Raw genomic sequence first — 15,063 nt, 5'->3', positions numbered from 1 at the left:
TCACCATCTCTTTGCTTCCCAGGTGCTGATCTTTATCAGCAATGGCTCTGTGCACCTCATGGATGTGGCCAAGCTGCAGATTGTCTGCGCCTTTGCTCCCCCAAGGTCCTACCACCTGGCGGTCCCCTGGAAGCCAGTGTTTGTCGTGTCTTTACACCACCCGTGTTTCCTGCTCCGAGGTATGGAAGGGGGATTGTGTTTCCTGCTCCGAGGTATGGAAGGGGGATTGTGAGGGCTGCTGCCCAGACCTGTGGCCTGCTGACCGTTTCCCTGAATTTCTCAGTCCTCTCAGAAAGCATAGGGTGACCCCACCCAGTCTCCTCCCCACGCTTCATCCCATCCACCACAGGCCAGCAGGACACCACTGCTGAGTCCTCACTTGGCACTTAGACAAAATGCCGGACAAGGTCCTCTCTCCGGGCCCCTGTTCCTCCAGATCAAGTGAGCCCCTCAGAGCTCAACCCCAGTGACCCCGGCTTTGCAAGCAGAGAGCGGCCCCTCGTGCCCGCCTGGACTACAAGGCCACAGAGAAAGGGATCACTGTAACAGAACATGGTGTTCCTGTTTCATCCCAGGAGACCACCCAGATGAAATTGGATCTGCCAGCCAAGCCAAGGACATCCCAAATTCTATTTTCTATTTTAATTTCGAGGCCTACCCACTCCTGGAACAAATCTCAAGAAATTGCACCATTCCTCAAGCTAATGTGTTGGATGACACAACTTTCCCCCAGGTGTTGCCCTTGGAGGAAAGATGCGAGAATTTCTTCCAAAAGAGGTAGAGTTCTGGGTCTCTACCTCCTCCCTGCACCCAGGGTTGTCTCTGGACTAAGGAATAGTGGTTTGCTTGATGGTAAGATCCTTTCGGCATTCAAATCCCATTCAGACTGGTAGAAAAGGAGTAATGAATTCAGGCTGGTAAGAAAAGAAGGGCTGCAAGTTGGTGTTTTCTTCCTGTCAAGACTGTCTTTTCTTTTTGCTTTCTCAATTTTTTTTAAGTATATTTGGATTATCAGACACAGTCATCTAAGACAGGGGTTGGCAAACTACAGCCAAATTTGGCCCACTGCCTGTTTTTGTAAATAAAGTTTCACTGGAACACATCACACCCACTGCTTTATGTCTCAACTACTTATGTAAGTGCTACAACAGCAGAGTTGAACAGCTGCAACAGAGATCCTATGACCCATAAAGCCTAAATCATTTGCTCTCTGGCCCTTTATAGAAGATGTTTGCCAGCCCCTAGTCTAAGACCCCTTTCCTCTCTCCGTCATCCAGATAAACGATTATGTGATACATCTTTCCTCTTCCCCTTTCTGTAAACCCCAGCCTCACAGGGACTCTGCTTGTGTTCCTTCCTCCTATAAAAGCATCATTAATGATACTCAGTCCAATCTGGGGAAGCAGGGGTCTCTTCTAATCCATCCACAACAAACTTCTAGGGGTTTTCAAATTCTTGTTGACAATTTCTGCCATGATCTGACCATACCTGTCAGGTGGAAGAGGGTTGTCATTGGAGCCCTGGACTCTCACACCACCTGCCACTACAGAGCTGGGGGGCTTTGGTGGGCTTTCCCTGCTAGGGTCTCGGTGTCCCTCAAGGAACGAAGTGAAATGGCTAAGATACTCAGATTTGAGGGTTTTTTTGGTTGCGCTGGGTCTTAGTTGCAGCAGGTGGGCTCCTTAGTTGCAGCTCGCTGGCTCCTTAGTTGTGGCATGTGAACTCTTAGTTGCAGCATGCACATGGGATCTAGTTCCCTGACCAGGGATTGAACCTGGGCCCTCTGCATTAGAAGCGCAGAGTCTTATCCACTGCACCACCAGGGAAGTCTCAGATTTGAGTTATGACTCTATCACTTACTAACTGGGGGAGACGTTGGGTGAGTTACTTAGCCTCTCAAGGCCTCAGTTTTCTTAGTCATTCAAAAATATTTATTGAGCACCTACTACGTGCCAGGCTGTGTTCTGGACATTTTGATGATGCCTGTTCTCCAGGCTTTGTAGGTATTCAGTGAGAAAATACATGTAAAGTGCTAGGCATAGGGTGGTCGCTCAGTAAATGGTAGGTACAAAAATGGTGATGAGTCCCCTCTGAGTTCAAGTTCATGCCTGGGAGGATTGTACACATCACCACGAGGGGGCACCACAGCTCTCCTCCGTGACTACATTTACTGCCGCATTCAGTTCCTCCCTGGGTTGTGGTGTGTTGCTCAGGTGGCTTCCAGTACCTCATGGGGGGAAGCATGCCCACCCACCAGGAGGGGAATATGGTCCGTGGGTCTTGGGGGAGGAGGACAGTGAAGAAGGGGTCAGTTGACATTTCCCCTGATTAAAGATTTACCAAGAATGCTCAGCTATCCCTCACCTGGAAGTTTCTTATTTTGACCCTTGATGACTTGACTTGTCCTTAGGAGATGCAGCTGAAGAATTTAAGGGTCAAGTATTATGATGTCTACAACTTACTTTCAAGTGGTCTAAGAAAACATTTGTAGAGAGACATAAAGAAAGAGAAAATGTTAACAACTGCTGAAACCCAGGAAAATATAGAGACAGAGAGAAAGACAGGGAGAGGAAATGCTAACTGGTGAGTCTAGGTGAAGGCTCGTTGAACTACTTGCAACTTTTCTATAGGTTTGAAATTTTTCTAAATAAAAGCTGGAGAGAGATTATATTATTTACAGTAGAATCCTGATTTTGAGTATGAGACTAGAAATGTACACACCACTAGTAACAGTAGCTATATTTGGGTAATAAAGCATGTGTGATTTTTTTCTTTGTATTTTTCCTCTTTGCAGCTTTTCTATCAAACATGTGCATGATTTTGGAAAATTTCAAATACTGGTTTAAAAAAAAAGTCAAGAGTGTAAGGTTTGGTCATGGCTGTAGTGGGGCCGTTCTCCTGGGTTGGAGGTCATGGTGTGGAGCTTTCTGGTACTCTTGTTTGATGAGGCTCAGAGAACTTGTTTAATGAGCGTGTTACCATTTCTGTCCTTTCTCCTTTTACTGGCCTAAGAAGGGTGAGCCTCTCCACTTCACCCAAAAGCCAACTGGCTGCCCTCCTTGTGGGAATGGACCACAGGCCAGTAGCTCCAGCTCTGGGCAGCTTACCTCCTGGCTGGCAGCCGAGGGCCCAAGCAACTCAGGACACTTCAGCCCCTAACTGACATTTCCTGCCCTCAACCAGGGTGCCAGGTGGACGTTACCACTCAGACACCTGCTGAACTCTGCTTATTAGCCCAATAAGGTTGCCTCACATGTCGAACTACTACCATAACAGAGTAATTCCCCACTGTAAAAAAATGTTATTCATTATTTCTGAGAGAGATATATATATATGCACTTGTAAAATTTGGGTAAAATTTGGGAAACAGGACAATACAGAGAAGAAAATTTAAATAACCCACAACCCATCACCCCAAATCCCAGCACTGCCATTAATGTGTTAATACATTTCCTTAAGGTTTTATCCTTAGCATTTTTACTAAGTTGAGATCGTGTTCACTTTTTTAATCTGGCTTTATGTCACTCCAGAATACAACTTAATGACTTTTTAATTTTAAGAAAAACTTCCTTGTTACAGTGGTTTTTAATGTCTATGTAATTTCCGTGGGAAAGGTGTCTATAATATCCTTCCCCACCCCGCTATGGTTGGGTCTGCTCTCATGAGAAGACAGTCCCTTCTGCCCTGACCCCCTCCAGTCTCTGGAACCCCAGAGACCTATCCTGGCCCCCAGTGGGAATTGGGAGGGACCCCTCCAGTTCCCCCTTCCCGTCTCTCTTCCCTGTCAACACAGCTTAGCCCCTAGGTCCCACACCCCAACCCCTCCCCGGGAGGGACCCCAGAGGCTGGGTGGGGTGGAGGGGACTGCCTCCCAGGGAACCTTCTGCAGGGAAGAGGGCTGGAGTCAACAGGGCTGACCAGGTGGGGCGATGGGGGCCAGGGACAAGGCTCAGGCTAAACGGGCTGTGAGAGCTTGGGGAGGGGAAGAGCTCAAGGAAGTGCTCCCTGGCTCCGAGGACCCACAGCAGGAGCCGGAAGGGGATGCACTGTGTGGTTGGGGCAGGCCTAGCTTGAAGGGACATTTACTTGGGCCTGATCACAATATTCAAATCATATTCCTCACGGCAACCCATTTTCTGAATTGGGTCCCAGAGATAATTAGGAAACACTGATTTAAAGAAGGCTCTTCCTGTTCTGCTTGCTCTGAGGTCTGACACCTGGGGCTTTTCCAAAGAGTACCCCGCCTCCAACATTTTATTATGTTAAATATACAGCAGCTTTGAAAAAAGTCAGTAAACACCCACATACCCACAACCTAGATTCTGTCATTAACATTTTACTATCGTTTCTCACACATAACCATATATGTCCGAGGATTTTAATCTTATCTTTTTTTTCCCCTCTATTTACTCCTTGTGTCTGAAACAGTTTCCATTGGCCCTAAAACTAGGTGAAATTTTAAGGCAATGGATTCAGAGTTTCAAACTCATGATAGTCTGTCCAAATTGTTTTCGCAAAGCCTGCACTTGGGACTTTTATAAATAGCCAGTGTGAAGGAGCCTGCCTTTAGGACTTTGAAAGGAGCCCAGATAGCACCCAATGTGCCCCCCACCCCACCCCCTCAGCAGGCCTGGCTTCTGCTCCCATCCAGCCCGGGCCTCCAGGGCACCATTTCCATCTGGCTCCACTCCCTGTTGTAGTATCTGCCATCTCGGCTGGGTCAGACTTATGATCACAAGACAGAAATTTCAGGACACAAGAAGCCGACAGAAACAAAATGCTTCTCTCTCTCTCTCTCTCCGCCCTGCCCCCTTTGTTCCCTGTGGCCAAGCAGAAGGTGGGCTTCTGGGCTGACCCAACAGTCCCAGCTCCACAGGGCACACGCCCCCTTGGCGAGGGGGTCGGCAGGCCCTGTATGGACACCAGGTGACACTTCCCTTGAGGGTGGAGGAGGAATACCCTCCCACCCCACCCCACCCCCGTTTTTACTATCCCTGGGAGGGAAATTGTGGGCCTATCCTAACCTTCCTTTGCCTTTCTTGAGAAACAAAGGGACAAATCCCTGGAAAATTATTTATAAACTCATAGATCCCAAGTGTGCATGCCATGAGGCTATTGGAATTCAGAGGTTTTGTGGGAGGCCTTACAGATGTTCCGTCTCCTCTCCCACTTTGCAGATGGACAGTCCATCTTTTTGGAAGATGTATGCACACACATTGCTTCAAAACAATAGACAGCAGTCACATTTGTTGTGCCATGAAGGGAAGGAAAACCCTTTCCTTGCTGATGGTGGAGGGAGGTTGTCTCAGTCTCCAGAGAGGGCTTTCCCCAGGGGGCACCTGACAGTCAGCGCCCAGCCTCACATGAACAGGCAGCCTCCCCTGTCCCTCCTCACCGCTGAGCACTGACTGCCAAGGGGAAGCACACTGCAGATGTGCTGGTACCACGTGGCAGGCAGCTCCCACCACCCCTGCCCTGGCCGTTGGTGGATAACCTCACCTCCCACTTCCCAGAGCATGCCAGTTCCTTGGCTGCCCTCTCAGCCGGGTCTCCTGGGTCACCCCCCACCCCCTGTCTCCCTCCTGATGCAGAGAAAGAGGCATCCTGCTCATACCCAAGGCCATCTCCTCCCCCAGGACACCCAGACCTTATTGTCCATCTGGTTGGTGACCTCTTCCCCTCCACTCTCCTAATCACAGGCATGTGTCCTGACCACATTCCCATGTTAGAAAACAAGCAAGCGCCTTCCCAGTTCTGCAGCCGCCTTATTTCTCCTCCGCCCAGAGCACGGCTCCCAGCAATCAGTCCACACCCCACTCCTGTGTCCTCTTCTCCCATCTGCGCCCCAGCCCACTGCAGACTCACCATGGGTGTCACTCTGGCCCCACTTTCCCAGACAACATCCTCAACCAGTCATTTTTGTGAGTTTTTCCTAGTATTTCTGTAGGGTAAATTAGAGGTGGACTTTCAGAGTTATGGGGTAGGCATGTTTGAACTGGGATAGTTGTACCCACCAGCCCTTCAGAGACGGTGGATTCACTCTGCATCCCCACCTCTTCCCCATACTGGCCAAGAAATGAGGGATAAAAATTGATAGCTCATTACTATTTTAATTTGGAAATTAACAAGGTTGAACATCTTTGTGTTACATCTATTGTATGTTTCTCTCTCTCCTTCTGTGACGCCACCTGGGTCTTTTTCTTACGGGTGAGTTCATTTTCTTTTGATTTTAAGAGTTCTTTGTTAATATGTTGTGAATAATTTTTCCTGCTTTGTCTTTGGATAGGAGTAATTTTGGTTGCTTGTTTAGCCAAACAGAAGTTTGGTATTTTTCCATCTTCTCCCTTAGGCTTTGCTGAGGGGCGGTTGTAAGCCTCAAATGCAGGGTGCAAGTCTGCAATGCGATGGGGGGTAGAGAGGGCCTCTAGCTGTGTGACAGGTCAAACCTCAGTGTCCTCATATGTAAACCAGTGACAGTCCTATCTCCTCATAGGACATTGCCTGGCACATTCAGTAAAGGTTGGCCATTATTTATTACTAGATTATAGAGAAAGCCCTTCTACACTCCAACATTATATTTTAAAAGTCACCCACGTCTTCTTTGAACAGACTAATGACTTTACTTTCAGTCCTCCTTTTAAAACTTGCCCTAGTTCCATCTATGCACTGCCTCCTGGCTGGTCGCTCACTGATTCCATGTTGTCCTGACCCCTCTGCCCAGCAATTTTACTTCCACTTATTTAGCAGCAGCAATAGTATTCTTATAATTAACTTTTACTGGAACTCTCCTACACTGTTGGTGGGAATGTAAATTGGTGCAGCCAACAGTTTGGAGGTTCCTCAGAAAACTAAAAATAGAGCTACCATATGATCCAGCAGTTCCACTCCTGGGCATATATCTGGACAAAACTATAATTCAAAATGATACATGCACCTATGTTCATAGCAGCACTATTCACAATAGCCAAGACATGGAAACCACCTAAATGTCCATCGATAGATGAATGGATAAAGAAGATGTGGTACCTATATACAATGGAATACTACCCTGTCATAAAAAAGAATGAAATAATGCCATTTGCAGCAACGTGGATGCAACTAGAGATATCATACCAAGTGAAGTAAGTCAGAAAGAGAAAGACAAATACCATATGATATCACTTATATGTGAAATCTAAAATATGACACAAATGAACCTACCTATAAACAGAAACAGAATCACGGACATAGAGAACAGATTGGTGGTTGCCAAGGGGGAGGGGGTTGTGGGAGGGATGGAGTGGGAGGTTGGGGTGAGCAGATGTAAGCTTTTATATATAGAATGGATAAACAGCAAGGTCCTACTATATAGCACAGAGACCTATATTCAATATCCTATGATAGGGACTTCCCTGGCAGGCCAGTGGGTAAGACTCCGCACTTCCAATGCACGGGGCCCAGGTTTGATTCCTGTGGGAGCTAGATCCCACATGCATGTTGCAACTAAGAAGTCAGCGTTATGCAATTAAGAGCCGGGGCAGCCTAAATAAATAAATAAATATTTTAAAAAAATCCTGTGATAAACCATAATGGAAAAGAATATTTTAAAAAAGAATGTATATATATGTATAACTGATTGACTTTGCTGTACAGCAGTCATTAACACAACATTGTAAATCAACTATACTTCAATTTAAAAAAATGAAAAAAAATTAACCTTTACTGAGCGCCTACTGTGTGCCAGGTACTATGCTAAGTACTTTGTGGCATATCTTGTTTCTTACTATGATTATTATCATCCCCACAGGACAGCGAGGAAGACAGAGGTCAAATTGCCCATCCAGGGTCAGCACCTTATAAGTGAAGTAGCTGGGTTTGCACACAAGCAGTGAGGGGCCAAGGCCTGAGTTTCTAACCTGCACACCCTCTGCCTGCCCCCTGCCCATCTGCTCCCCCCCCCCAACACACACATACACTGCATACTGGAATCTCCAAGCATCATCAATAGGGAAAGAGAATAAGGCAGATCTGAGTGCCTCCTGGAAGCAACTGCTAGGGTACATTTTCAGTGAAAAAGGCAGACGGCACAACAGTGTGTTGCACACTTGCATTTAAATTTAAAAAAAGATTATATGCATGTCTGTACTTGTGTGTATGAACAGTATTCAAGGATTTATAAGGAGGTGTTAATTACAGTTGCTTTGAGAACAGAAAATAAGGATCTGAGGTGAGAAGGAGATTTAATTGTATACTCACTTGTATCCTTGACTTTTTTTTTTAAAGCAAAGCATAGGTTACTTCTTTAAGTTAAAAAAAAATGCTTTAATGCACTGTGTACCAGACATCTCCATATGACTGTCCCATAGGCAGAGCCGCAAAAAACTGCAGTCCTTGTCTTTCCCCACAAAAGGGTCCCTTCTCGTTTGCCCTAAGCTTTTAAACATTTTTTAAAACGTCGCTCACTCAGGCACCAGAGGCGGAAAGCTGGCAGCAGCCTGCATCTCTCCCCAGCATGAAGGCCTCCTCCTGCCTGCTTGCAGTGGCCAGCTCGACGTGCAGAATGAGGGGTGACCCTGGGCTTCTCTGATTCTTCCACACTGACTATGCATTTATTTGTTATTTTTTTTAAACCTATTTTTTTTTTTAAACTCAACTCGGGCTTCCCTGGTGGCGCAGTGGTTGAGAGTCCGCCTGCCGATGCAGGGGACACGGGTTCGTGCCCCGGTCCGGGAGGATCCCACATGCTGCGGAGCAGCTGGGCCCGTGAGCCATGGCCGCTGAGCCTGTGCATCCGGAGCCTGTGCTCTGCAACGGGAGAGGCCACAGCAGTGAGAGGCCCGTGTACCGCAAAAAAAAAAAAAACTCAACTCAACAATCTTATCTTCTGGGCCTCCCTGGTGGCGCAGTGGTTGAGAGTCCGCCTGCCGATGCAGGGGATACGGGTTCGTGCCCCGGTCTGGGAGGATCCCATATGCCGCGGAGCGGCTGGGCCCGTGAGCCATGGCCTCTGGGCCTGCGCGTCCGGAGCCTGTGCTCCGCAACAGGAGAGGCCACAACAGTGAGAGGCCCGCATACCACAAAAAGAAAAAAAAAAAAAAAAAAAAATCTTATCTTCTGAGAGCACTCCCCAAGCAGGGAGCGCTCCTCTCTGCACTTTACCTCTATTGCTCTTAAATGCCTCCTGTTACAAATGTTCTTTTCCTCTTGTCCCTCTTACTAAACTGGGGGGAGGGGCGGCTGTTTTAGTCACTTTGATCTTTCCAACACCTCCACCAGTGCCGGTCACTAGTAGATGCTCAACGAATGTTTGTTAAATGTAACTATTGGCGTTCGGATGTATTTAACGTTGGTCCTGCAAACAGACTTTTAGTTTGTAAATTCACCATGCCTCCTATCACTGTACATTTCCTAGTTTAGGATGCTAGACCTATATTGTTCCTTCAGTAAAGCTGTTATGAGTGCCTTCTGTGCACCAGGCTGAGTGCTGAGAACACAGACAGGAAGCAGATGTGTCATTTGGAGAGTTTCTTATATCAGCCCAGGGTGGTCAGGGTCTGCCCTGGGGACCTAAGAGCCCCCGGAGGGGTGGGGGGGAACACAGCGCAAAGCAGGTTCCTCTCATCAACTGTGTGGCCCACAGGTTTCAGAAGTTGGTGAAGAACAAGGTGAAAGAACAGGAGCACTGGACCCGGCTTCAGAGGTATTCCTCGCTTCTCCAAAGAGAGAACCTCAAGAAGTGACATGGCTGCTGCCCTGGGCTCTCTGAAAAGGTTGGCAGCAGGCAGGCTTTGCCCTGGAATGCTATGAGGTCAAGAGACACGGTGACAAAGGGCTGCAGCTCAGTAGGCCTAAGGGACCTAGACTTGCAGTCTGGGACCTCTGCAGAGCCAGCAAGGGGAGAGGCCCAGTTTGGGGGGCCTTCAACCACTAAGCCACTTGTCGGAATCCTCAGGCGGGCAGATGTGTCACCTAAATAAACAGCGATATTGTCTCCAGACTCCAAAGCTGCTGTGGTGTGTAACCTTCATTCCCACCCAGTCCAGACCCCCAGCAGGCCCCAGGCAATTATGTCAGCCAGAGTCCCAGGCCTTGTGAGGACCACTTGCCTCATAGGACCAGGAGCCACTTTGTTCAAATGAGCAAGATGCCCAGTCCACCCCAGCTACTGTGTGGCCTCCTTTTCTCTCCGCCTACTTCTTTTCCCTCTTTGCTGTCTCATAACCTTATGGAATCAGTTTGGAGAGGCTGAGGCTCAGAGAGGTTGAGTGACTGCCTGAGGTCACACAGGTGTGAGGCAAAGTAGGGGCAGGTGAGGAGGCAGGCAGGAACGGTGCCGCTACTGCCTCTTGCCTTCTGGTCTTGGAACCCTAGAGGAGGCTGGGGGACGTGGGGGCACAGGAAGAGGGCGGAGAGGTGCCTTTTTCTTTTCTAGAAACTGCCCTTCCCAGGAAAACTGGGTGGAGGAGTCCCCTGCAGCTCAAGGCCGACGTCTGCCTCTCCGAGGACACCGTGTGGTATCTTTGAGAACTGCAAGCGGTTAGTGCCTCCGGCCCTCTCCCAAGACCGCCCACCAAGGCCAAACGCTTGCATTGTTTTGTGACCGCAGCTGCTTTTGTATCCCCATCCACCTTCTCCCCTGGGTCACACACACTCTTTGTTGGCACGACACCGCCCTCATGGTGCCGATACTGACTATAGGTGAATGTCCCCTGGATGAAGAGGTCCCCGCCTGAGACACTCTGCCCCTTGCCCTCCCCCAGATGGGAATGAAAACACAGCAGCAAAAACAACTTCTACAACAATCCTTTTCCACAGTAGGCATGGTGGCAGCTCTCTCTGAGATGAGGAAGGAAAACTTAGGATGATAGTCTTGGCCTTACACGCCACCTAAATGTGACGGGGAACTAACACTTATGGGGCATCTACCATGGTCTGTGTATTTTTCACATAAGCCTTGCGAAATGTAGATATCATTACCCCCATTTTACATGAGAGGGAAACTGACACTCAGGTTACACAGCTTGGAACAGCCTGCATCAAATCCTGATGGATTTTTTCAACAGCAAGTCAGAAACCCACCTCAAACTAACTTTAGCAACAAGGGGAATTTGTGGGCTCATATAGTGTAAAAGTCCAGGCGTAATGCTTTCCATGTGGCTGGACCCCGGTGTTGGATAAGAGCAGGAATCCTTCTCCGCCTCTCAGTTTTGACTCCCTTTCCAGGTAGGCCCTCTGCTTGGGCGGCACCATGGCCACCAACAGCACCCACAGTGAGTGTCCCTTTCTCGATGGTTCCAGCAAAGTCCTGAGCCTGCTCCTCACCGGCCTGCATGTGGTCACTTGCCTGAACCACTCACCGTGACGACCTTGCCAGCCTGCACATGTGCCCATCCCTGGAGGGGCATGGAGGTCATGGCCACCCAAACTAAGGAAGGGGGAGCTGTCTGGAGAAAAGAAAATGACAGGCCGCAAGGGACGAAGGCAGGAGGGGTGCTGAACAAGCCGAGACAACGAAGGTGCCCTGTCCACCCTTTCCAAAGTCACATGCAGCCAACACCAGGCCACCTCCTCATTTCCTAGTGTGCGTGGGGGGAGCGGAGAGGGCTGGGGCATTCACAGGGAGCCTTAGGTGCTGGGGCCCACAGAGGGATGAAGAAGGAGCCAGGGCGGGCAAAGTGCCAGAAGATGGGCAGAAGAGGCCCAGGGGGCACTAGGCTGGGGATCCAGGGCACTAGCGCTGGTGCACCACTGGGGCTGTGCCAGTGGCCTCAAAGAGGTCCTTGTCCACTGGGAGAAAGGGCTCCTTAGAAGCAGCACCAAGAACCTTGGGTCTTCTCAGGGGAGTGCTGGGACTAGGGTGAGGCAAATGAGTGCCTGGGGTACAAAGTTGAGGAGGCACTTACCCTCAGCGTTGTGCAAATGCAGGGTCTGCCCCTGGGGGAGAGCGGGGGAGCGGACAAAGTGGCCCTGGCCTCACCCTGGGATAAACAGGGGCTCTGCAGTTAGGGCTCGCTTCCCTCCCCAGCCCTGTGCCAGCCTGGTTCTCCAGGTAGGGGGTGTTTCAGAATCCTGGGGCATCCGTGTGCTCCTCAGATGGACCTGTTTATTTAGCAACGCATGGCCAACGCACGGCCCTCCTCCAGGTGCACCACCTGCCCACCCAGCTCTCCAGCCCTGCTACCAGGACAGTCCACCATCTGCCGATACAGACAACTCATGACCACCAGCCCTTCCCTCTGCCCCTGGGTTCATACGGTGACCCAAGTGGCGTGTCCTTGAATAAATGTCTTGCATGTCGACCAATCAGCTTAGCTGCCCCTCCTTAAAACACTGGCCCATCCAGCATCAGCATCTACACAGTACAGCTGTCTTGGCGGGAGCAACACGTGTGGTCAGCAGGCAGTGGCAGGTCCCTGCTGGCAACGGCACTGGTGGCCCATGTGCTTTAGGAGCTTTATTTCACACCCCCAACATGCTCACACACTCGCCTGCCAGGCTAAGGCAAAGACCGGATTTGTCGACTACCACCCACCGTTGTCCCCACCCCAATAGCCGCGTACTAGCTTTGTGAAAAATTCCTTGAACTTTTTCTGTGCTCCAGCGTCCTGATCTGTAAAATAGGTATAAGCACCACCTGCCCGCCTCACCTGTGGCTCTGAGGCTAAAATGACTTGAAATTGCTTCTCCATATATGTCTGTTTCTCCACCACGTGGCTTCTGACCCCTTGGGCTTCGAAGGCGGAAAGCAGGGCAGCACTGTTGACTGGCGGCGACCAGCGTGCCGGCGGATCCGCAGGCCAGGCCTCTGATGCCATCCTCCCCCTCCTCCCACTTCTAGCAGGACGGTGCCCAGACCGCTCTGGACCAGCCCCAGGTGAGGTGAGGCGCCACCCAGCACCCTCTGTCCTTGCTCAGCTGTCGCAAAGGCAGTGCACCATCGGGGAAGCACACAGGCAGGCCCTAGAGTCACACCCGCGTCCCCGTCCCAGCGCTGCCCCTGAATATCCGCACGGGCGTGTTAGTTAGCCTCTTCCTTATCTAACTGCCCATCCTCAAGATGGCCCTGCTCACTGGGGTTAGCTCACAGGTTAGCAGAGAACTGAGAGCGACCACTCGCCCACGGCTCCCCTACCTGGACGCTGCTTACAGTCCTCCTCCCGGTGGGTGTGAGTGCGGCCAGCCCAGGAAGGGGGTGGGGGCATGGGAGTGGTGGGAGGCGCCCCCTTCCCATCTCCAGACCTCTCTTATTAACAGGGACGTGCTAATGAAAATTCACACCCAGGTGCTAATAAACAGTGGGCCGCTCCTGGGCTCGGAGAGCGAGGGGAGGCTCTCCGCAGGGGAGGGGGCTGGCCGATGAGCTCCACTTATCTGTGAAAAGACTTGCTAATAACTTTAATTCCCCGTCCTAAACCACGGGGCCTTTGCCATGTAAATAGATTTTCTAAACTGGCCTGGGTCCTGGAAAAGACTTCCCGTTCTGCTCCTTAGGGCTCTGGGAGGGGAGAGCGCGTTGGGGGTGGAGGTGCGCGAAAGGGGGCGGATCAGCGAAGGTGTGAGGTCCCTCCCCCTGCAGGGCCTCTGCTTTTGGATCGCACTCTCTGCAGCCAAACGCTGGCCAGGGTGCGCCTGGGCTTCTGAATTATACACAGTGAGCCCTCCACCCCACTCTGAATCACTGCCCCTCCTGGCCTGGGCCAGAGCACTGGAAATGATCTCCAAAGTGGTTTCAAAACAAACCTATCAATATCAATGGATAAATAAACTGTGGTATATCCATACAATGGAAGAGCATCGAGCAATAAAAAGAAACAAAGTACCGATACATGAGAAAATATGATGCTAAGTGAAAGAAGCAAGATGCAAAAGGCCTCATGATATATGATTCCATTCATACTAAATGTCCAGAACAGGCAAATCTATAGAGATAGAAAGCAGATGAGCTGGCTGGGGTGGAGAGTGGGGAACCGGAATCATGGGGAGTCACTGTTAATGGTTACAGGGTCTCTTTTGGGGGGTGATGAAAATGACCCAAAATTAGACAGTGGTGATGGTTACATAACTGTATGAATATACTAAAACCATTGAATTATGTACTTTAAAAGTGAATTTTATGGTACATACATTATATCTCAATAAAGCTCTTATAAAAAATGCCAAGGCCAGTATTTCAAAGATGCTTGAGTAGGGCAGAGGGGAAGAACTGAGTATCCAGAGACGGCTGAGGAACCCTCGGACAGAGAGGCTACACCCCCTTACCCCACCTCACCACCCGCCAGGCTTGACTGCTCACCAGGCCCCCTGACTGAGGCCAAGCTCCTTCAGGGCTCAAGGCTCCCCTTCCCCACACAGCACTTCCCTAACCTGAATCCAAGCCTGGTTCCAGGTCAGCTCTGTGGATTTGTATGCAACCAATGGACCTCTCATCTCACCCTAGCCAGGCCTCTGGGAGGTCACAGTTACTTAAACTTGGGGCTGACCACTGATATTATTTCATGTCTCTAAACCACATGGGAGAGAAACTAGAGTGAAGGGAGATGGGAAAATCCCAGGGTCCAGGCCTAACGCTCCAGCACAAGGGGAATAAGGACTTGGGACACATGCAATGAGCCCTTGGAGCTGGTGTCCCCTAAGACCCCAGAATGAATGGAGCTGGCAAAACCCTACCAGAGCTGAGAGCCCGGATTCTGAAGTCATACCTAGGCTTGAGTGCTGATCCTTGGCTTATCCTTCTGCAAAATGATTACTTAGGTATAAAATGTGTAAAGGACCTGGTGCACAGCAAGTACGCACTAATGGAAATGCATTTTCTACGGAGATACTTGGTTTTAGTCAGCTCCCCACCAGGTTCAAAGAAAAGATGGACAGACTCCGCTCGCTGCCACTTTCTCCAGTGAATCTCCTCCCCCTCAGGCTAACCCATCTGGAACAAGAGGTGCTAAGCCAGGGCTGGGGAAAAGGAGGAAGGGGTCTGAGCCTGTGTGCTTTGGGGTCTGAAGACTGCAAGAAACCCTCCCAACTCTCCTACGTCCTTTGGAGGAGGGGAAGGGAGCTTTGTGCCCCTCTAGAGAAAGAAGAACTTGC

General features: G+C 50.0%; 1 protein-coding gene across 1 annotated transcript in view; it reads left to right on the top strand.

Annotated features, from left to right (window-relative positions):
• Nucleotides 1–9,884, top strand: part of WDR93 (WD repeat domain 93) — a 50,933-nt gene extending 41,049 nt beyond the window's left edge. Inside the window, exons 15-17 of the mRNA XM_081227889.1 lie at nucleotides 23–179; nucleotides 576–777; nucleotides 9,620–9,884. Coding sequence (XP_081084015.1) covers nucleotides 23–179; nucleotides 576–777; nucleotides 9,620–9,719 — 459 coding nt within the window. The 3' untranslated portion in view covers nucleotides 9,720–9,884. The remainder of the gene's footprint in view (nucleotides 1–22; nucleotides 180–575; nucleotides 778–9,619) is intronic.
• The last annotated feature ends 5,179 nt before the right edge of the window (nucleotides 9,885–15,063 follow it).

This window comes from Mesoplodon bidens, assembly GCF_964165515.1.
Source record: "Mesoplodon bidens genome assembly, chromosome: 3".
NCBI lineage: Eukaryota > Metazoa > Chordata > Mammalia > Artiodactyla > Ziphiidae > Mesoplodon > Mesoplodon bidens.
This window is presented reverse-complemented; position numbering and strand designations above follow the sequence as displayed.